General features: G+C 36.9%; 1 protein-coding gene and 1 long non-coding RNA gene across 2 annotated transcripts in view; both read left to right on the top strand.

Annotated features, from left to right (window-relative positions):
• Positions 1-24,398, top strand: part of LOC134674585 (uncharacterized) — a 254,701-nt gene that overhangs the window by 141,973 nt on the left and 88,330 nt on the right. The window lies entirely within an intron of this gene.
• LOC134674576 (vacuole membrane protein 1) lies at positions 248-24,398 on the top strand. The gene is made up of 10 exons (XM_063532693.1): positions 248-1,071; positions 1,618-1,945; positions 13,282-13,379; positions 13,798-13,917; positions 14,541-14,640; positions 15,488-15,669; positions 16,014-16,214; positions 17,969-18,193; positions 19,513-19,808; positions 20,412-24,398. The coding sequence occupies exons 2-9, from the start codon at positions 1,748-1,750 to the stop codon at positions 19,772-19,774; spliced, it is 1,386 nt and encodes a 461-aa protein (XP_063388763.1). The 5' UTR covers positions 248-1,071; positions 1,618-1,747; the 3' UTR covers positions 19,775-19,808; positions 20,412-24,398.

The following is a 24,398-nucleotide window of genomic DNA, read 5'->3' as shown; positions in this document are numbered from 1 at the left end:
GGGCTCGACACTTCCAGTACCTACTGTTTATCGATATCGATAAATGTGCGATACGTGCTGCTGTATTTACCTACTGTACTACCTATTAATAAAATAAAAGAACATTATATATATATAAACAATTTTATTTTACATGATAAAAATAACATAGTTTATTATTCAAGTAGGCATATTACAATATGCTGAATTCGCGCGCATTCTTTTTTAATCTGGTCCCTTTTTATTGAAGGCACTGGATGGATAATGATTTCCACAAATGAACTTGTTTCCATTCAGCTTTTGAATAGGTAAATAAATACGCCAAATCCTCATTTCCTTTTCCTCAGCTTTGCCCATAATCGACATCTGAAATAAAGAGATTATCGATAAAATTGGTCGTACACTATTCGTGTCATAGGTTACTTAGTTTTTTACTTAAAAATACTTTATTCACAAAATATTTTCGTTTTAATCATGGATTGTACACGACTAAAACTAATTAAATTAGTAACTGTTAACGACTCAAAGTAAAAAATGAAAATATTGCATACAAACATCAGTTTACCGACCTGTTCGGATCAAGTTGGAAATTTGGCCAAAAATGCGTCAGTAGTTAGTCTTCTTACACACCCACTACAAACTTCACATTTCCTTAAAGATTTGGCCCCCATTTAAATAACAGCTAAAGTTATTTTACCAATTACAATAAAAAATAACCACGTATTTTCACGTTCACGACAATTCAAATGACGTTTGACGTTTTACTACCAATCATACCAACCTAAAGAAAAGTAAGTATAATACGTCTATGTTAAAAGCAAGTATGGTATGTGCCACCAAAATGCAACAGCAGTCATTTTAATTCGATAAGATTATTTCTATGCCTCAATGTTGGTAACAAGGGCTTTCATAATTTATCAAAGTATGGGGTGTCGATGGGCTGCCTTCAGTCTTCAGTATTCCATTTTCTGAAGGGATATGAGTAAAACAGAATTGAAAATTGCAATTTTATATCTTCACATTAACATAAAAGTAGTGCAATAATATTTTAAAATACATCTTGAAAGTTGTGGCCCTCGAAAAGAGTTTAATGTAAGTACTTTGATTGTCTATCTAGATGTAATGTTAGGTTAGACGGTGCATAATATTTTCTGCTGACTGTTCCCAATATTTTTTAATTAAGCTTATTTGTTTAGGGGCTGAATCTTGCTTTTATTATTTGAATATGCTAACCTTATGTAATGCCCTTTTGTTAATCATGCGACATTTATGTTTGGTCTCAAAATAACCATTAAAATTAATTAATCAATATCACTCGAACATTTCAAATTGAATTGCATTACATTTTCGAATTACTTTTAGCCATCTAACTACACGGTTTTGCGACATGCATTACGGTATGAAAATTTATTTTCGTCGTATTATTTATTATTAAATCTTAATCTTTTATTTCTATAAATATAAAGGTTTTACATATCTATTTTTTACCATTACATTGCAAGTATTCAACATAATTATATGCTTCCCGTCGTGTGTAGATAATTATTCTTTTAACCATAAAGTTTCATGTATTTATTACTGTATATTATGTACAATATCTCATAAAACATTTATTTCTATCAAACATTAACCTGGAAGGTGGAGAGGACATCATATTTTAAGACATATTTATATAACCATGAAGATCTGATCTGTGCTTAGTTACACACACCTACAGACTACAACAAAAATATTTGGGGAATTACGGACAGATTCCAACTAATTTACAATGGTTACAACGAGACGAGCGCGTAATCAGACTAACGCCCGGCTATCCGAGGCTGTTTTGCGTCCAAATTCCGTATCCGAAAATGGAAGAGCTCGCCAGAACTTGAACCCAGAAGTGTTGGCTGCAATGAGCAAAGAACAACTGCGTGCTGAGTGCAGGAAACGCGGACAACGGGCTACGGGCAACAAAAATGAGCTGGTATAAAGCAGTTTGCATATGTGGTTGTGCTTATTTATGTTTTAATTCGCCGGCCGTGCTGTTGTGCTTCATATGTTTTTTTTGTAGATTAAATATTTTGTGAATCACTGTGATTTTTGTTTCTAATATTCTTAAAATAACTGATTAAGTGTACATACAGTTTAGTAAACTGTTAATCTCCATTGGAATGCACTTTTTTATAGATGTAGTATAGTTAATTTTGATGAATATAGGTACCTAGTTATCATGAGATTTTTATCTAAATTAGATTGAATAGATTTAGTTGTGTGCAGTAGTTGCAAATTTTGTTGTTTTTTGCACTGCATTCAGAGTGGCTCACTTGATGTTGATGTTGAGATCTTCTTGGCACTGACATTTCATTAATTATATTATGATTTTATATTTTTTATAAGCTTGCAAATCATTAAACTAGAAGCAAATGCTAAATTTTAAAAATTACCTGGGAAATCTGACAGTAAGGTTCCCTTGTGAAAATTAGTGCCCCAATTTTGTTTATTTAAATTTAAATGATAGTTTATTGAAATAAGGGTCAGGTCGCCGGTCGGTTATATGACGCACCTTCTTAAGTCTGGTCTTACACATATAGAATACTATGTCTATGAGTTACTTTGATACATACATAATTATATTGCTTACTTAGCCATTAACAATAATTAATCATACATACATAATATTTTAATTTTCATATCAGTAGTAAGGAAGGAATGCGAGCGCGTCGTACTGATTTTGAATTGGATTTCGAGCACAGAGGGGCTACCGCGAAAACCGATATTCGCAAATTGCGGGGATCTTTCTCTTTTACTCCAATGAAGGTGTAATTAGAGTGACAGAGAAAGATGCCCGCAATTTGCGAACTTCGGCTTTCGCGGTTATAGCCCAGAGGGCCTACCGCGAACCACGTTCGACGTGTTGCCTCCCTGTCACACTTACGTACGAATTTATAAGTGCGACAAAGAGGCAACACTTCGGACGTGGTTCGCGGTAGGCCCTGTGGCCCTGTAAGCCGTGAGGACCTAATTTCTTAGAGCATTTGGTAACTGGAGACGCCTTGTCTGTAATTTTCTGCCGTCTGCCGATATTGTTCAGCATCAAATAAGTGACGGCCAATGTGTTCAAATATATCGTAACACACCTTTGTTACCTTAAATAAGGATGTGTTCCAATATATTTGTCCACTCTCTATTTTGATACTGACTGTACCTCGCTTTAACAAGAATTACTTTTGTATCTGGTACATCTACAGCTGTCAGCGAGACATTCTTGGCACGCCGAGCATTTGGCTTATTACTGTTACTTAGACCCGTTTGAGCTCTAGATATTGAAATTGATGTTAATTTTCTCGCCTTGTCAACTTGAAAAGTCAGTTGCGCTCGATATCGTAATGACATCGATTTATCATAAAAAAGTTTTGCTTATTACCAATAAGTAATTGGAGTTATCTGTGAAATTAAGTGTCGCCCGCGGTATTTCCGGACTGATACGTCCGACAACGCGCTTGCAACCTCTGATGTTGCAGGTGTCCATGGGCGTCGTTAATTGCTTACCATCAGGCGATTTGTCTGCTCGTTTGCCTTTCTTCCTAAAAAAATCCAAAAAAAGGTATCAACATGGTATCGAAACAAGTAGGTACCTATGGCGAGATATTCTAAAAGACAGGCTCTTATTCTCTTAACAATGAATTTGCGTCGAGATCATTTTGAACACATTGTCCGCTTAGCTATTTCCACTTCTGATTGGTTCTGACTGTGCCCTTTGCCTGAAAAATTACATGTAGTTTTTTTTTCAGAACTGCAAATCATACAATTATTTTGGCACGTAGTGCGTTTCTGCTGATATTTAGTTTGTTGATCTTGCTAAATATAGATTCTCTTTATGAGTTTTTTTAATATCTTACAGATTTATTGCATCCATTGTCTGTAGAACAGTCTCATTTACACACTGAGAGAAAAGTACAAAAAAACACACTTAGAATTACAAAAATAAACTTAATCCGGGGACAAGGAGAGTTAACGAATTACAAAAATAAACTTAATCTGGGGACAAGGAGAGTGAACTAATAGGAACAAATTGACTTTTGCAATTTCTATTAGTTCTTGCAATTTCTATTATCTGTTTGTTGAAATTATATTTGGGATTACTGAGCTGTTTGTAGAAATAAATAAACTTTACAGAAATAGTGGGACGTCCATAATTATTACTAAAACTTCATTTTTTCCCCCAGTACAGAACTGTTTTTTAATTCCTGGTGATGATTTTTCTCTCAGTGCATAAATAATGACTTACCGTGCTACAACTTGGCACATAGTAATTAGCAACAAATGTTTTAGGTGCTTAGGTGGCTTAGGTAGGTTTATAGTTCGTTTTTTTAGCATTAGAAAGAACTTCTCAGAAGTAAGCTCGTGGTTCCAAATCCGGCACTTTTAGCGGTAATAATTTGAAGTAAATTATATGTATTGACCATGATACATTAGATAATTCAATAATTATTAACAATTAAGGAGCCTCATAAAAACTGTACGCTTACTTCTGCGGAGTTTTTTTTTTATTATTATGAATGGGCTTACTCATGGCCACAGACTAGCCGAGGCGTAGACGTGGCCTACGATGGAGCGAGCTCGCCCAGAAGGTGCCTGTTCACTCTTGATTTGAGGGTTGCCGGGTTATAAGAACACGGAAATATAGACGCCGGCAAGGAATTCCATTCCTTGGCAGTGCGCATAAGGAAAGTAGAAGCAAAGCGCTTCGTGCGAATTGGTGGAATATCTACCAAGTAAGGATGGAAACCGGCCGTGCGTCTAAAAGTCCGATGGTAGAATGGGGACGGTGGAATAAGCTCGTGTAGCTCTTGGGTACACTCCCCGAAGTGCAACCTGTAGAATACCGACAGGCTGGCGACTTCTAGTTCTTTCTAATGCTAAAAAAAACGAACTATAGGTTAACCCGGACTCTTGTCTTATATATACTTAGATACATACGTAAATGGAGAATAGGAATCACTCAGATTGGGCCGTGGTCTCCGTCAGCTCATCATAAAAATTCGAGGTATTTTTGCAAACTATAATGTGAACATTGTGAACTATAGTTATGCCGATTATAGTTCGTTTTTTTAGCATTAGAAATAAACAATCTTGATGTGTCTTTTAATTAAAAAACACATTTAAAAAATAATTTACGGCAAACATCTAACAATTATGAATCTAATACAATCATTTATATTCTTCTGCTTTCATAAGTAATAGTTACTGATTTTTAAAAAGCGTTTTTCAATTAAAAGACATGTCAAGATCGCTTTTCTTCTTTCAAGTTCTTTCTAATGCAAAAAAACACGAACTATAGGTATCGCTATTTAAAATAAAGAAATACCTACAATACAATACTCTTTATTAGAGATGCAACGGATAGTTGTTTGACCGGATACCAGATACCGGATATCCGGCCTGGACAGTGGCCGAATATCCGGTATCCGGATATTCGGCCGGCGAAACTATACCTACATTTCGGTTTTTCAGGTGCGCATTCTGCAGGTTTGACCTGTTTCCTAGTAAACGTTCGAAATGAGTGCGCGTGCAAGTCAGTGGAATGCTTAAATAGTTTTAAAATAATAAACAAGTACGATTATGACCGTGTCTGTTTCTTAAATCCAATTTGTTTACTCCGAAATCAAGCAATGTTAGTATCCGGTATCCGGCCGGATAGAAGTTTACTATCCGGTATCCGGCCGGATAGTAAAATTATGGCCGGATAGGCCGGATACCGGATATCCGGTGCATTTCTACTCTTTATTGCTTACCTCACATACTCGTAGTTTACAATAAATGTACAGTAACATAAACAAAGACAATAGAGGTAACAACAGGCGGTATCCTTTAAGAGCGATTTCTTCCAGACAACCTTTGGGTATCGGAGACAATAGACTTGGAACACACTTAAAATTAGAAACTAGCACTCAGTTGTTCTAGTTTCCGCTATTTAAATTTCTAATGAAGAATGCAAGCATTGAAGTTTGCTAAACAGTTGTAAATCTTGTATCCTCCTAAGGCCCAAGGTCCTACCTATAGTACTTATTCAGTTCGATGAAATTTAAATCATGTTCAACTGGAACAGAGTCGCATTTCTTTTGTTTCTTTCAATTTTAAAACAAAACCAAAATCAACTCTATTCCCTGCACTAAACGTTCAAAATTCAGTGGCAAATTCTAGATTTTTCATTTGTATGGCTGGGCCTTAGGAGGGTATAATGTATGTAATTATGATTCAGTCGTTAAACTTTAATGGATACAAGGTCCACGGTATGAATAACATACACGTCTTTCCTTATGCATTGTTATCATAATAACATTAATAACTAATCAAAAAATAGAAGAAAACACCGCTGTTTTTAAAAACTTGACCTATTTTTTGGGAATTAATTGAGCTGAAATTTTTTATACTTAGGTATACAGTGTGGTTAAAAAATAAGTGCATTCCCGTCGCCAGGGAGGTTTTGGGATTATACTGAGCAACCTTTACTATGGGACCAACCTCGAAATCACGAAAAATAATTTTGGCTGGTCTATTTTCTTTTTTTTTTCGATATTTCGGGTCCCATAGTAAAAGTTGCTCAGTATAATCCCAAAACCTCCCTGGCAACGGGAATGCACTCAATTTTTAGCCACTCTATATACGTTGGCCATATATAATTAGTAATTTCCCATATTTATGGTGGTTGCAAGTTGGTCTGATGGCAGGTATACAACGCAGGGAAGCATTATTATTCGGTCGTTGTAAAATGCCTATGTATTCAGCAAAGAGCGCTTTTTGGTTCATGTGATAATGATTGAACTGTAGAGCTGAATCTCGGAGCTTGAAAGCATTGCTTCCACTTCCACCAAATTGATTGATTTCCACCGAACCTGACTGTGAACTGATAACTGGACTGACGAGACTTTCGATTAAGTTTCAATATATTCCGATTTAGCATATCACGTGTAGACAAACTTCTGCGAACTGTTACTTAAAAAACCGGGCAAGTGCGAGTCGGACTCGCGCACGAAGGGTTCCGTACCATAATGCAAAACAAAAACAAACAAAAGCAAAAAAAAAACCGGGCAAGTGCGAGTCGGACTCGCGCACGAAGGGTTCCGTACCATAATGCAAAAAAAAAAAAGCAAAAAAAAAACGGTCACCCATCCAAGTACTGACCCCTCCCGACGTTGCTTAACTTTGGTCAAAAATCACGTTTGTTGTATGGGAGCCCCATTTAAATCTTTATTTTATTCTGTTTTTAGTATTTGTTGTTATAGCGGCAACAGAAATACATCATCTGTGAAAATTTCAACTGTTTAGCTATCACGGTTCGTGAGATACAGCCTGGTGACAGACGGACGGACGGACGGACAGCGAAGTCTTAGTAATAGGGTCCCGTTTTACCCTTTGGGTACGGAACCCTAAAAACGGTCACCCATCCAAGTACTGACCACTCCCGACGTTGCTTAACTTTGGTCAAAAATCACGTTTGTTGTATGGGAGCCCCACTTAAATCTTTATTTTATTCTGTTTTAAGTATTTGTTGTTATAGCGGCAACAGAAATACATCATCTGTGAAAATTTCAACTGTCTAGCTATCACGGTTCGTGAGATACAGCCTGGTGACAGACAGACGGACGGACGGACGGACAGCAAAGTCTTAGTAATAGGGTCCTGTTTTACCCTTTGGGTACGGAACCCTAAAAAAATCTATAGAATAGTTTAAAATAGATTATGTATTCGCAGTCATAATATGAATTTATAATTCGTATAGTATAGGAAACTTATTAACCGTCTATCAATCGATTCAGGTCAGTGGACCTGCGCGCACGCGACGATCACGCCACCTCATTTATTTCCGTAAACTCAAGCGCCTGCTATATAAATATCGACTGTAATGTCAAGGTCCTAAGACTCTAAATAAATATAAACGCTCCAATTTATTATAACGCTCTTATAAAACAAAAGATTATCAATGACAAATCATTCCCAACTTTATTTATATTGTTGTAAAGTTAAAATTAGCACTGTCTTATTCTACTCAGCACATTTTAAGTTTAAAATCTGATATGTGATGGAAAATGAATCGTGTGTATGAAGTGTTAGGGTTTAATTTAGCATGTGTGATAAGTGTGTATTTGTAAATTTAACATACAATTGACATAGTGACTGGATTTATGCGGGTGGCTGAGTTGGATGGATGCCACGGTGTCAAATAATTAATTTAATGTTACTACATGTGCTTTCATTACTTTAATTATTCTTAATATTTGTGTCAGTGTGCTTGCTTTAATTAAAGCATGAAACATATTTAGAACAAAGGTCTAGCGTGTAGCGTCTAGCTAAGTTAGATCTATCGATCGACCGTCAACATCCATTACTTATGATTAAATGCATCATACAAATACTTACTTACTCACTTTAGTAATTGCATAGGTATGTATAAGAGAAAACAGTATTAACCTCTAGCCGCCCAGAGACCGATAAAAAGGTCTCCTGTTCCATTCTAATTTGAACTTTGTGTTGACAAAATAAAATTTTATTTTGCTTGGCATGGTTTGACGTAAGGGAGGCTAGAGGATAAATAAACAATTAATTACAGATAGACGCTAATAACTAATAACAATCGATCGTAAATATCGTAAGTAATATCTCTGTAAAAGCGATATCTTCTAGAGCTGAAACAAAGGAAAGTTCCTAAAAATCGTATCGTGGATTTGTGTTGGCCCTAAAGCAGTCGTGGTAAGGCTACAGAACATGGCATCACCCACTTCAAAACATAATCGCCTTGTCAAAACATGAAAGGCTAATAATTAATCCCTCTTGTCGCCAGCGTCGCATTATTAATGAGAGCTTAGGTTTCTAGTCCTCGGCAGAATTCTAATTTGCTAGTTGCATCATGCCTTTCTCTTGCCGTTTTATTTCATCTAGGCTGTCTAGCATAATGTTTACAATCTTGATGCTTCTTTTTATTGAAAATATCATAATTGTTACAGTCAGCAGCAGAAGTTGCTAAGCGGCCGAGGTGTTCAAAATTACATTGACACGCTCATATTCTCTTAACAATAAAGCCGCATCAAGATATAATACTTAAGTAAAAAAAAAAGTAATTTTGAGCACCTCGCCCGCTTAAGTAACTTCTGGTGCTGACTGTACATATCTATATTATTTGCCGTGACTTGACTTTCTAGTGTTTAAAAAAAAGACACAACAGAATCGTTCTTCTCGCACCTCTTTCTAATGTTAGAAATAACGAAGTATAGATAATTAATTAGAAACTCCGTTCTAATGTGTATATTTAACTGTATAAAAAATTACTTTATCCTTACTTAATGTGATCGATACATGCGATAAGCTACTGAAATGAAATCTCGTTAAAGTACACGATAACTTATGCCACCTATGGTATCGATAGGAAATGCTTGTAAAGTTACATTTTCTTACTTCTATCGTATTACGGCCGTTTCAAAAACTCACGAATTTTTAGTAAATGTTATCTATGTTATCTGTCGACTATATTTACACGGTAAAAAAGGTGTAAACCTAAATATTCATGAATTTTTCGTACTATCTATCACGTTACTATTTAAGAATGGCCCATTCAAGTACAATCGTGATTCGTTTGTAATCACTTCCACGCCGCACATAACATTTATGTAACATTCAAAATGCATTTGAATAATAAAAAAGAAGAAATTTGAACTCCATCACTAAGAGTATAGAGTTCAAAATACAATAATAAAGGTTCCTCGGCCCCAAACGATAGTGAAAAGTATTGAGCGCGAAAGTAGTTTTCGAAAGTGAAATTTTTAGTTTCGTGATGTCACCCGTTGTCTGCGAACGTCAGAACATCGCGGCCTATTTTAAAACTTAATTTAATTTAGTAACTCGATATAAAAATAATTGTTTATCGTCGAATAAAACAATCAATTTTCAAAGTTGACGTGCCACATTCGTTCCGCATTTGTTTGTGTAAGTTATTTCATTCAGTTGTACTTATCGTGTGTGTGTGTGTGTGTGCGTGCGGAATGAGATGAAATCATGGTTGAATTTTACGACCTTGCAAGTTTTGATAATAATATGTTTTCTCAAACATGCAATGAAATATTGATGTTATGTTCCTTATAATAGGCTGCGAAGTATGACGTTTCAGGTGCGGCTAGGACAAAAGGTCGTAATGGAATTTCATACACATCTTGCAGGCCTAGGCCGGCAAAGTCCTCTTTTTTAATTTTCATTTCACAGATATTTGTGACACAGCGTCGTGGCATTCATCCATTAAAAAAAACTAGAGGCAGTATTTGCTTTATGGTTCGTAATGACACTCTGCCACTACGCCTATAAAAAAAAAACCAAAAACAATGTTTGCTATAATTTGCAGTTTTATTTGTATAAAATCAACATGAACTTAATAAATAATACATTATATAATTTAATAATTTTAAATTATAAATTTAACTACACAAATAAAAACATTTAAAATATTTCATCTAAACGTTAGCGGTAAAAAGGTCTACTCAAACACGCGTAGTTATATTTTTTAAATTGTTATGGAGGTAAAGTTGAAAAATATTCATTCTGTTTTATTGGATTTATGGTGCGTTGTTGATTTTTAGTGTTCCGTACAAAACTTTGTTTACGGAACACTTATTTGACTTTAATATGAGTTCCGACGAAATAATGAAATTAATATTAATTGTAATCGTAATTGGAATTGGAATGGAATTGGCAGCGTAAGCAGAATTGATTTTAAATAACTTGCTGCCTCTGCCGCCAAGTCAAAGACGAAGTATGTATATGGTTGCTTATGGCAATTTTATTATTTGAGAAACTAAGAAAAATGGCTTACAGTTTATTAGAAACAGTTTTGTGGCATATTTTAAATGAATGTAACTGCAAATTCGTCAACACTGTGGAAATTATACTTATTTACTCCATGCATAAAGCAACGATGTATGTGAAACATGATATATATCAACATGAAAGACTATGTAAACTTATGTGACGAAAACGACAGTCAGACGGATACAAGGCGAAAAAATCAAAGATACATGAAAATATACGGGTAGTAAAAATACACGACTCGTGTAAAACATACGCGTGATAATGATATAGGTACGTGTTTGTTATATTTTGGGTGTAGTTTACTTTTAGTTTTTTCTATAAATAAAACTTGGGTTTCGTGGATTTTTTATTTTATTTATTTCATTGCATGTTTGAGAAAAGCACTATACATACCTCGGCGGGAAATGGGGTTGCCCGCGCTCAGACCTATTCGGCCTCGCTTCGCTCGGCCGTCTATATGTCTTCGGCCGGCAACCCCTTTCGTCCCGGCCTCTGTAGTAATGTACTATTATTTCCTGAGTTATCGAAGTGCCTAAACCATTGCAGACGAATTTATACGTAATTAAATATTCTTGTGTAATTTTGTATTTATTTTGCGTACCTATTTATTTTCTCATCATTAAACCCAGTAGAAGACAATATGAAGGACCAGCGTACCCTATAGCTGACAAAATAGCCTATAATATGCTAATTCGTTCCTATATAAAAGCTTGCTTTTAATAAGGTAAACCATTGACAAATCTGATTGTATAGATAGTTAGTAAAGCTAAGGTGTGATTCCACGATTAACTGCAGTATACAACTGTACATATTATTCAACTGTTAAGTCTGTACAAAATGATGAAATGAAATGCAGTTGCCGCTTACGGCTGTCCGTATAATCAAATCTTAATTGATTTGATGCAGAGCTAAAGTGTTTATTTACCGGTTGTCCGAGTCGCGTTCTTAGCGTAAATATGGGCTATTCCCTGCTGTTACCAAGTTGTTTCCAGTAACAACTGCTTTTTATTCTCACCTGGGGGCCGATTTTTGAAATTCGACCACTCGATTTCGTGTATTTCGTTAAATAATATCTCCACTACTAGGCATGTAAATTCTACTAATAGAATTGAAATCGAGTGGTCAATACCAATAGATTCAAAATTTCTATCGCTCGTATTTCAAAAATTAGCATTTCACCGTTTTCCACCGATTTTCGAGTGACGAAATCGAGCGATCGAAATTCAAAAATCGGCCCCCTGCTCCCAGTAATAACGGTTGAGGAAGAAAAATCCCGTTACTTTACTACCAAAGGCAACAAAGTAAAAAGTTATTAATTACAATTATAGCTGATAGTGTAGTAATGCGAGTAATTGCCCCTATTAACAATTGACAAAATGGACCCATTTGCACTTAGTGACGGAAACCCACGACCAGAGTAGGTTTAATATTAAGTTATTGTTTATATACATTATATGAACACTCATAATGTTTGTTATATGTCACTAATGTTTTTTTTTTGTCTTTATGAATATTTTGACGTGAAAACGTCTTATAAATCGATGAACACCGATAGCATGCACGAAAAAGTGTCACGTTGTGGACAGATCTCGTCGTATCAATAACGTTACGTCATGTAATGGTAACGTTTTCTTATGACGTTATCACGCAAAATTACCGTCCGTAAACCGACTTTACAGACAACCATATTTTTCTTATTTCACTTTATTTGATTCAGGATAGCACATTGAAATTGTAATCTAATGGATGTTAATATTAAATGCTAGAGCTACTGCTGAATATGTTTGTGATGTGTGGATTTTGCACTACATTGTGTGACTGTGTGCATGTGCACTTTTATTGTTTAAATTTAGTGTTATAATTAGAAGCATATAGTAAGTTATGTTTTATATCTCGTTGATTGTTTAATTTAAATAATTGTTAAAAATATTAAAGGTTTCTACTGGTTATTTAGGTCTAAAATTGAATGGATGAGTAATTAAATTTAAACATTCCGTTACTGTTTCCGTTTTATTGTTGGCGAAATAATTGTATAATCCACAACCCAGACTAAAAAATAATCAACATACAATTAATAAGTCTTTTAGACGGTTGAGTCTTCTCCCAATTATATCTCTTGATATTAACCTTTTTACCTACAGGCAGAGTTTTGGCAAATATTAACTTACGATACCGATATCTAAAGCTAACAAATCTGTATCATGATAACTCTGAAAAAATCCTAATTGTCTTTAACTTCGGTAACATTTGTCCATGATTTGGCTTAGAAAACTCACTCATAGGCCTAAGAAATAAACACTGAAAATCTTCTTTATGGACAGACTTATTAACTCTTTAAATTTAGTAACATTTGTCCAGCGTCTCCTTTATGTACAGCTACCCTCTTTAAATTTAATAGCATTTGTCCAACATTAGGAGTGAAACACACCAATAGGCCTAAGAAATAAACTGCGATTTGTCTTGCAGCTAGCCCGTCTCGGGTATTACAAGCTGGCGGCGGCGCAGGCCGACACGGAGCAGCGCGCGCGCAACGGGCTGCACAACCCCCACCCTAAAGAGATTAGGTGCGTACACACGATTGCAAATTGCACAATTTGCGCACTGTCACAGAATAAATAATAGTACTAGGTACAGAAGACTCACTCTCTAACAAAACGCGTCTGTTACGGTCAGGACAGATATGGCCGCTAGGTGGCGACAGCGCCACGCGCGGGTTATAGCTAAACACCAAAATTGGTGTGGAACGGATGAATAGAATGAAGAATATATAATAACTATACACCTAAACTTTCCTCAAGAATCACCCTATTGATAGATGAAAACCGCATGAAAATCCGTTCACTACTTTTCGAGTTTATAGCGAACATACAAACAAACAGATAGACGCGGCGCGGCGTTGGACTTTGTTTTATAAGGTGTAGTGATAATTACATTGTTGTCATAGTATCTACATAGCCTAAAAATCATTTGTTGCTTTTACAGAATAAGGAGCAAGGAGAACATGGATTCAGACAGCAATCTGGTGTTATGGCGGCGACCCATCACCACACTAGAATACTTCTTCAAAGAGCTTTTCGCGCTCACCTCCGCCGGACTCCAAAGGTAAACAAAAACAAAACAAATAAACATTTAACCAATATAACACTTTAAACTCTCGCGTTTTGTACACATATTCAATTACACAAACGGGTCTACCGCGATATAATTTCATTGTTTTTACCTTTAATTCCGACGTTTCAGCTGAGTTGCACCAGCTGTGGTCACGGAAAGACAACAAAACAATGAAACAACAAAACACAACAACAACAAACAATGAAACAAAAACAACACACAACAACAAAACAACAAAACAAACAATGAAATTATATCGCGGTAGACCCGTTTGTGTAATTGAATATGTAAACATTTAACCACTACTGGTTTATGTTGCTATGTAATGCCATAATAAACCTTATAGGAATGACTGAAGGTGCATTTAAAACTACGAGCTATGGTCGGTGGCAAACAAATGCCTAAGTTCATTAAAATCAAAGTCGACTCGATGTTAAAAAATACTTACCCCCTTATTCATAAACGTTTACTAAAGTTGACAAGCCGATAATTATCGTTAGTCCCTTTCCATCATACCAATACGTCGAAAAGGGACAAACGATAATTACGGGTGAGACGTTGACGTTAGTGTAAATGTTGGATTAAATTTTGACATAATTTATTGTCTATTTCAGATTATTCGCGTACAAACTTCTGGCTTTATTAATAGTATTGATTATCACCGGTACGACGGTGTCCTACCACATAAGCGGGCCTCATCAGCCATATGTACATGTAAGTATGTATATAAACATAGCCATTATAAGTACGTTATTCCGAGACTTCCTATAAATTGTGTCGGCCGCATTTGCCCAACTATTTAGATAGACAATCTAATATTTGCATTCTGATAGTGAGTTAAATGATTGACCATGTGACATTAGAACTAGATAATTATAGTTACCTATTCCTACTCATAATAGATAATACCCATTCATTTAGTTAAGCAATAGATAACCGGTTTGCATAATAGTGAAATATCGCGTGACTGACAATTTAAAACTACACAAACGCATTATATGTGACGTCCCACGGATAAAGGTACTTTATGGCGGTTGGCGCTTACGCTATTATTAACGCCGCTCCAATAATATTGCGGCGCTATTCGACGTAAGCGCCAGCCGCCATAAGGTACCTTTTGCCGTGGAACGTCACATATTTATTCGTATAATTACTTATGACTCAGGTATTATAATTTTGTGTTTTTAAAAACTACAAGTCAAAGTCTACGAAGTCTATTATTACTTCAGACCCATTGACTGAGGTAATATGACTTAACACTAGATCTACCTATCATACTGCAAAGCCGTAATCGATCTGAGGGCCAACCACGAAAACCGAAATTTGCAAATAGCGGGGATCTTTCTCTTTTACTCCGATGAAGGCGTTATAAGAGTGACAGAGAAAGATGCTCGCAATTTGCGAACTTAGATTTTCGCGGTTATAGCCCTCTACCTACCTTACTTATCGTTTCTACCGTCTGTACTGCAACTGTAGGTGGTTGTAAGAGATCAGAAATATTTAACTCGTCATTGTGTTTAAGCTTAAGGAATCATAACATCCGTATTCATTAAAATTGCAGCTAATAATATCAACACTAGCTTGGTGGGGCTGGTGGGTGATCCTGGGCGTGTGCAGTTCCGTAGGCCTCGGGACCGGCCTCCACACATTCCTACTGTATCTGGGGCCTCACATCGCGCGGGTTACTCTCGCCGCGTACGAGTGCGGCGGCCTCAACTTCCCCGAACCGCCTTACCCTAACGAGTGAGTTATACGTGCTAGTAATATCAACGGACTGGAGGGTAACCTTGAGTGTGTGCAGTTCCGTAGGCCTCGGTACTGGCCTCCACATGTACCTGTTGTACCTAAGGCCTCGCATGGAGCTTATCTGAGCGAGGGCATCTAATAGTTTAAAAATTCTTAAAAGCGGCAGTAACGCGCTCAAATCATCTAAAAACGGTATTCCACTTGAAACATATAGACATGTTTTAGCAAAGAAATCCTATTACAAGTCCGTACAAATGGCCTAATTAATCCTGCTATTTCAAATTCCACTCCAGTCTAGTAGTCTAGTAATATTTTTTTTTAAACATGTATTTTCTTTCCAGCATAATCTGCCCAGCAGAAATCGACCCCAACAACGCCGTGTCCATATGGAACATCATGGCCAAAGTGCGCGTCGAGTCCATGATGTGGGGCATCGGTACTGCGCTGGGAGAACTGCCTCCGTACTTCATGGCGAGGGCAGCGCGACTGTCTGGCGGCAGTGTGGCGGAGCTCAATATAGATGACGAATCCACTATGAGCAGGTGAGGACGAGGTTACTGTCAGGATGGCCGAGTTGTTTGGTCTGTGTTCAAGCAGTAATCCTACTTAAAATATCATGGCCATAGTCGCCTGAACTCTATCTTGTGATGTATAGGTATATACGGAGCAGGTGAGGACAAGGTTACTGTCAGTATAGCTGAGTTGTTAGGCCTGTGTCCAAGCAATAATCATACTTAGAATATCATGGCCTTAGTCGCCTGTACTGTGGGACATTGGTACTGCTCTCGGAGAACTGCCGCCGTACTTCATGGCGAGGGCAGCGCGACTGTCTGGCGGCAGTGTGGCGGAGCTCAATATAGATGACGAATCAACTATGAGCAGGTGAGGACGAGGTTACTGGCAGGATGGCCGAGTTGTTAGGCCTGCGTCCAAGCAATAATCATACTTAGAATATCATGGCCAAAGTCGCCTGGACTCTATCTTGTGGGGTATAGGTACTGCGCTGGGAGAACTGCCTCCCTACTTCATGGCGAGGGCAGCGCGACTGTCTGGCAGCAGTGTGGCGGAACTCAATATAGATGACGAATCCACTATGAGCAGGTGAGGACGAGGTTACTGTCATGATAGCCTAGTTGTTAGTCGCCTGGACTATATCTTGTGGGACATTGGTACTGCTCTCGGAGAACTGCCGCCGTACTTCATGGCGAGGGCAGCGCGTCTGTCTGGCAGCAGTATGGCGGAGGTCAATATAGATGACGAATCAACTATGAGCAGGTGAGGACGAGGTTACTGTCAGGATGGCCGAGTTGTTAGGCCTGCGTCCAAGCAATAATCATACTTAGAATATCATGGCCAAAGTCGCCTGGACTCTATCTTGTGGGGTATAGGTACTGCGCTGGGAGAACTGCCGCCGTACTTCATGGCGAGGGCAGCGCGTCTGTCTGGCAGCAGTATGGCGGAGCTCAATATAGATGACGAATCAACTATAGTTGATTCGGCTATCCTGACAGTAATGTCAGGATAGCCGAGTTGTTAGGCCTGCGTCCAAGCAATAATCATACTTAGAATATCATGGCCTTAGTCGCCTGTGCTGTATCTTGTAGGACATTGGTACTGCTCTCGGAGAACTGCCTAAGTACTTCATGGTGAGGGCAGCGCGATTGTCTGGCGGCGGTGTGGCGAAGCTCAATATAGATAATGAAACTGCTAAGAGCAGGGGGCCGATTTTTGAATTTCGATGGCTCGATTTCGTCACTCGAATATCGATGGAAAACGGCGAAATGCTAACTTTTGAGATACTAGCGATAAAAATTTGGAATTTAGTGGTATTGATCACTCGACTTCAATTCTATTTTAGAATTTAAATGCCTAATATTGGAGATATATATAATTTTATTACAAAATGAAATGTAAATAGATACAGAAATTTACAAACTTATAACTAGGTAAATATAAAAATTAAGGGTATTATATGCTATGAGATATTAATAAACGAAATACACGAAATCGAGTGGTCGAAATTCAAAAATCGGCCACCAGGCGAGGACAAGTAGGTATACTGTCAGAGTGGCCGAGTTGTTAGACTATAATTTTAAGAAAACGAGCAATATTGAAACTTACTGTTAAGGAGTTACAGTCGCTAATAGTTTGAACATATGGGAAACCATTAATCATAACATAATATCTTAATTACCTCGCTGCGACCCCCCGCATACCTACCTACGTAATTATTTCCTCAACCATAAGAGAACTGCCCTGAGAGTAAGCTTATTAACCCTATTAATATTCATTTCAGAGCAAAGAAAACAGTACAAAAGCTAGTCGAGCAGATCGGCTTCATCGGCATCCTAGCCTGCGCGTCAATACCTAACCCACTGTTCGACCTCGCCGGGCTTACCTGTGGGCACTTCCTCGTACCGTTCTGGACGTTCTTCGGAGCCACAGTGCTGGGCAAGGCGGTCATTAAGATGCACATACAGAAGATGTTCGTTATTGTGTCCTTCAATGAGACTCTTGTTGGGTAAGTTTGCTAAAAACTAATGATCTTAGTCGTCAATACCCAACCCACTGTTCGACCTCGCCGGGCTTACCTGTGGGCACTTCCTCGTACCGTTCTGGACGTTCTTCGGAGCTACAGTGTTGGGCAAGGCCGTCATTAAGATGCACATACAGAAGATGTTCGTTATTGTGTCCTTCAATGAGACTCTTGTTGGGTAAGTTTGCTAAAAACTAACGATCTTAGTCGTCAATACCTTATCCGCTCTTTGATCTCGCCGGGCTTACCTGTGGGCACTTCCTCGTACCGTTCTGGACGTTCTTCGGAGCTACAGTACTGGGCAAGGCGGTCATTAAGATGCACATACAGAAGATGTTCGTTATTGTGTCCTTCAATGAGACTCTTGTTGGGTAAGTTTGCTAAAAACTAATGATCTTAGTCGTCAATACCCAACCCACTGTTCGACCTCGCCGGGCTAACCTGTGGGCACTTCCTCGTACCGTTCTGGACGTTCTTCGGAGCCACAGTGCTGGGCAAGGCGGTCATTAAGATGCACATACAGAAGATGTTCGTTATTGTGTCCTTCAATGAGACTCTTGTCGGGTAAGTTTGAAGTTTTTTAAGACAGCATATCTTTCATCACAAATCAAAATATAATAAAAACAATAGAAAATAGAAGAGGGGTACTAATTGGACATCTGCTACGACACGACATGTTCCTAAAGAACATCATAGAAGGAAAAATAGAGGGAAAGAGAGGAAGAGGAAGACCAAGAATCAATTACTTTAACCAAATAAAAGCAAAGGTCCAGGTCGTGTCATACCAGAAGGTTAAGGAGTTGGCAGAGGACCGGACGAGTTGGAGATTGCTCCACCGACAAGAGCACAGCTCTTAAATATAAAGAAAAAAAATCTTTCATCACTAGTCACACATTCCATTACGAGAAACCTTTGATGATGGTACTTAACAAAGAGTGTATAAAGGAGAAGTGGAAGTGGGAGTTGGAAGGGGTAGACCTTGGCGGACTTTCTCTGATCAGATCGGGGAAATCCTGAAAAAAGGCCAGGTCAAGAGCACCGTAAACCGGCGAGCGTGTATGAGGAATGTTATGAAAGTGATGGAAGCGAAAGAGGTACGTCAGAATCGTAGCAAGTGGAAATCCGTGGTCTCTGCCTACCCCTCCGGGAAATAGGCGTGATTATATGTATGTATGTACTTAACAAAAGAAGCAAGAGAGGCATGGGAGAAACCCCTCATGTACTTAAAGCATCTAAAAAATAGTGTCATTAGTGTGTTTATCTCTTTCTAACTATCGAGTAACTCTTTTTACTTTTTTTTACAGGCAAGTCCTAACCTGGGTGGAGCGGATACCCTACATCGGGCCCAAGCTCGAAGCTCCCCTCCTCGAATTCCTCCGCAACCAGAAGGCGAGACTACACAAAAACGACTCCGCACTGCCCGAGAACTCGGGCTCCGTACTCTCTAGTTTACTTGAGAAGTTCGTGCTGGCGATGGTGCTGTACTTTGTGGTGTCGATAGTGAACGCTCTGGCGCAGAATTATAACAAGCGGAACGGGAAGAAGAAAGGGAAGAAAAGGGAATAGGGGCGCGCGCCGCCCGAGGCAACACCACACACCGGTGAGTAAGTAGTATTACTACCAAAGACATATGTAACTTCGTATAAGATGAATAAAGTCTAAGAAAAAAACGTGCCTCGGAAATCAAGAAAAAGTCATTCTCGGATAGATGGCGCACATACCTTTAGCCTATTCTCTGCTAGATCGCGTGACGACACCGTTTCATATTTAACAATTTTAACACATAGATATCAGTGAATGAACATGGGTCAAAATGATATAAAAATAATGAAATCATTCATCCATATATATTAATTTTTTTGATAATTTTATACGTGTTTATTTTGAGTTATAGTCGTGTTCCGACACATAATTTTATAATCATTTAGATTTCCAAATTTGGTAACGATATGTTAAATTTTGGAGGAGGAAACAGTCGTGTACGAAACCTCGATTTTTGAGATTTTTACGCAGGATTTTTCGCCTTGTCGTTAGCGCACTAGTTTTAGGAGCCGCTTCCGTTAGCGAGACGGGTATATTTACCTAAAATATATAAAACTCAGCTCCTGTTTCGTCTTAAACGGAGAATCGCAGTGATGGCCCCTCGAAAAACTTGCGATGGTATGCGAAATCCGAACTAAACTATTCTATTGTTTTTTTTCAGCGCGCCGTCGCACGTCGGAGAAACGTCGACGGCGGTAGTACCCAATAAACTGCGATGAAAGTTAAATAGTTATTTTATTAAGACCGCGTAATACTACAAGACACATGCCATATTTCTCTCGCATATTGTCAACATATGTACGATAGAGAGAGCATGTTTCTTGTAGTTATGTACTAGCTTTAAGTCCACTTGTCCTGTAAAATAGAGGCAATGTCTTATGAATACATAGTCAAAAACCATAAGTTTCACTAGTATAAGATACTTTTAATGTGAGGTGGGATTTAAGTAAGAGAATAGACACATAATTTTCATGGTGTCAAAAATGTTATTTAACTGTGATTGTTGTAGTGGTCGATAACGCAGATTCTAGAATCTAGATAATAAACATTTCACGGTAAAATAATACGTAAGGTCGGGTTACATTGCCCCAAGACTTTGGCCCACATGAATAGCGCATATAGAAGGGTCTAATATAAAATATAAAACGTGAATAAAGCTAAAATCAACCACGTGACTATATGTTATAAAAACTGCAACAAATAACTTGCTCTAAAATAATCCCAATGGCCAAAGATACCCTCCAGGGGCAAAGTAATCCGTCGTTACGGTAATATAATACATTTTCTAACGACCCTGTTAGTAGGTATACTAGGTATATGTAGCTTTCCTCAACTATACAAGCTGACTAAAAAAATAAACCGATAAGTACTTAATGTCGTAAAAATAACTAACATTTTTTCGTAAAATAACCATCATTTTTTACTTATAACCAATGAATGAAATTCTGGCATCATAGAACTATACATAATTTTTAGAACATCGTGACATAAAAGGTTTTAATTTTAAATTATATCAGCTCGATCGTGTATCTATATTATAAAAAAATTCATTTTATTTGAGACCTTTTCGTTGAGTTAGGCTGCTATAAGTAGTATCGTAACGAATAGGTAAAATCCTATATCTCACAATTTTACTATTTCGCTCAAAATTGTATTATTATTTTGTTTACTTGTTTACACATAATATATATTATGTTATATATACTTTGTGTTGTGTGCATGTTTCATTACATATAATACTTATGAGCGTTGCTTATTTCTATTCGTTACTAGACCATTTTCAGTGGCAAAGCTCAAATAATTCACATATTACCAGCTAGTGGCCCGACCGGTAATATCTTGCCTTACTCTAAGTTAAAATAAGTGTTCACTAACCATTAACTAGCTAAGTAACTATTTAACTTTCACCCAAGTTAGTAATAGTCAAGTATTGAGAGGTAAAATAATAAAATCATGGGTATAGTTTTCTAAGTAACATAAATGATAAGCTTAGAAAAGAATATGATGTAGGAGATTTCAGAATATTCTAGCCCTAGTTAGCAAAATAGCATGTCCTGTTTTAAATTTACAGAATTTTAACTGAAATTTTCTCAACCCGTGGACGTGTTGCAAATTTTTTGAAGTGGTTTTACGCCTTCCCCTTTTGTAGAATGTTCACTTAGACATTAGCATTTTTCTAGCATACCTATTGTCTAATTTTGTATTGGCAAAAACAGCTTTACAAATAGTTTTGGCCTGAAGGTATGTGTCTATAACCTTAAAGACAAATTGGAAGCTAATATGAATTCCATTATCAGTTTAAATATTTTTACTTGAAGTAAATTTTATTATACTGATTCGTGTGTGGACCTTTTTTACATTTTAATCTGTTGCTAAAAACTGTTATAGTCGTAACATTAGTCTGAGACAATTTGGAGATAGTCTTACACATTGAAAAGATAAGAGAATGACTATAACAGATGTTATGCTAGTTGATTTAACAAGACCTATGTGCTAGAAGCAGATAATAGATAGGTACTTGTCACAATGCTTGACGTGTACTTTTTTAAGATATCGCAGCGGTTGATGCTTATGGATGCACATTTTGAGCGTAGATATCGGTGCTTTAAACTTTTGATTACTCTAATTTAAGCCAGTTCCTGGGGCCCGTTTCTCAAAAACTTGTAACTTGTAATACAAGCGGATGTCACTTTTTGACAGCTTTTGTTAGAAAGGGACTTCCACTTGTATTACAAGTTACAAGCTTTTGAGAAACGGGCCCCGTCGTTTAACAAAGTACCAGTGGGTGTGGGTGTACCGGATTGATTTAAAATATTAACCAAAAATATTTGTAGTGATATATCCAAATGTACCTATTATTTGGTGCTGTTCCTAATTTTCCAAATTTGACATGTTTAAGTTGTATTGTACAATTATATTGGTAAAAAGTTTGTTATTTTTTGCATGTTTTTTTTTACTACAAAGTAGTCATACGGCTATCTGTCCGTTTTCTCTGAAAAATTGTTAGCCAATAAAATAATCTTTCCTCCGTGGGGATTTCCGCCGAAACTGAATTTTACATCTGCTCTGTAAACTATACGTAGTTATAGTCATTATTTGCATTTCAAATTTACTTACCCTATATAATAACTAATATATTTTAATATGTTATATTTTATTTCGGTGTTTAATCAATTTATGCGCATATCTGTGCAACTCTGTTTTTCGTTTCTACTATTTCTATAACATTGTTTTAAGTTAAATAACTAACATAATTTAGTTTAATGTGAGCAGTCAAAGTATAGGGGTTACAATAAAAGACATTTTGTATCTTATACGTATAGGAAAAAATAATATATATAATAATTAAGTAGCTGAATGGAGCCCAGTATTAATTTATTAAGAAGACACTCCCGCGAAAAAAATATAAGTATGGGCAATTTGAATGAAATATGTTTGGGGCCCAATAGATATCTCAAACACTAAAGCCCAAAGCAGATTTTTAACAAAAACTGTTTCAAACATTGAACCAGTAGTTATAATGTTTTGATTCATCTGTGAATCACATTCCCTGCTTTATGAAATTATGATGTGACGATTGTCTTTTGAACTAGTCCGTAATTCTAAATATATCAGCGGTAATTATTTACTTGAATTTAACTTCTATATTGAGGGACACTCCAAGATACAAAGTCAAGAATGAACTATTTTTGTCTTTTTTTTTAATATCTGCGTCCCTTTTGATTCGAAAACGTGGCCAGAATAAAAAAAAAACTTAGCACAAACTAGTGTTGTAAATAAGTAAACCTGTAAATTAATACCAATTCTTATTTAACTCGTTAATTTTTCGTACGGTAGTTGCTCTTATTTATTCTTTTTAGTTTTTGGGGCTGTTCTTATTTGTGAAATGGGCTTAAAACATTCCATTTATAAATGTTAAACATAATAGTTACTTTCCATTGGGATTTTATACAAAAGTTAAAGTAAGTAATTCAATGCCAAATTTAGTAATTACAAGGGTTCATAAATCATGATTTGAAGTTAATTTAGGTGATGCCAGTCAGGAACTGTTGCTCATCAGTAAAATCAGACAAGGCTTTCTCTAGCTTAGTACTTTAACCCTGTGAAACATTTCGGAATGCACGAAGGTTGATATATTGAGCTGTAACCGCGCCTGTGGGCTTTGGCGGTCATAGGGTTGATAATTTTCTGTGTTTAACACCAGTGTGTTGCTCAACATACCTACAGTACCTGCCAGTAATGGCTTGCCAGTAAAAAAGATAGAAACAACTGGCATTGTCTAAACTAGCTTCTATGTAGAATGAAAAATAATAGACGCTCATTGTACAGGAATAATCTAGGAACTATTTTGAGAGTGCAGTTATAAAAGCTGGAGTTTTAATACTTAATAAAATCAGAGGTAAAATTTCTATGGGATGATATAGTAATATATTTAGAACATGTGATTTAATTTATTCAGATGTGAAAGTATATACATAATAGTTTAATTGTTTATTTTAATTGAACATGTATTCTTTTCCTCAAATATTTGTTAGTTACGATGTAGTCATGTGAAGTGGTACACTTAGTACAAAATTTTTGCATATAAATATTTTCCAGTTTGAGGTTTGCACTCGAAAAGCAATAAATGGATGGTGAAAAGCAAAAA

Source organism: Cydia fagiglandana, chromosome 20 (genome assembly GCF_963556715.1).
Source record: "Cydia fagiglandana chromosome 20, ilCydFagi1.1, whole genome shotgun sequence".
NCBI lineage: Eukaryota > Metazoa > Arthropoda > Insecta > Lepidoptera > Tortricidae > Cydia > Cydia fagiglandana.
This window is presented reverse-complemented; position numbering and strand designations above follow the sequence as displayed.

Excerpts from the sequence above, each read along its gene's own strand:
- LOC134674576 (XM_063532693.1), top strand. The coding sequence starts at position 1,748 with ATGGTTACAACGAGACGAGCGCGTAATCAGACTAACGCCCGGCTATCC. Across the intron at positions 13,918-14,540 it reads ACCTCCGCCGGACTCCAAAG|ATTATTCGCGTACAAACTTC; the intron begins GTAAACAAAAAC and ends TGTCTATTTCAG. Across the intron at positions 14,641-15,487 it reads CTCATCAGCCATATGTACAT|CTAATAATATCAACACTAGC; the intron begins GTAAGTATGTAT and ends TTAAAATTGCAG.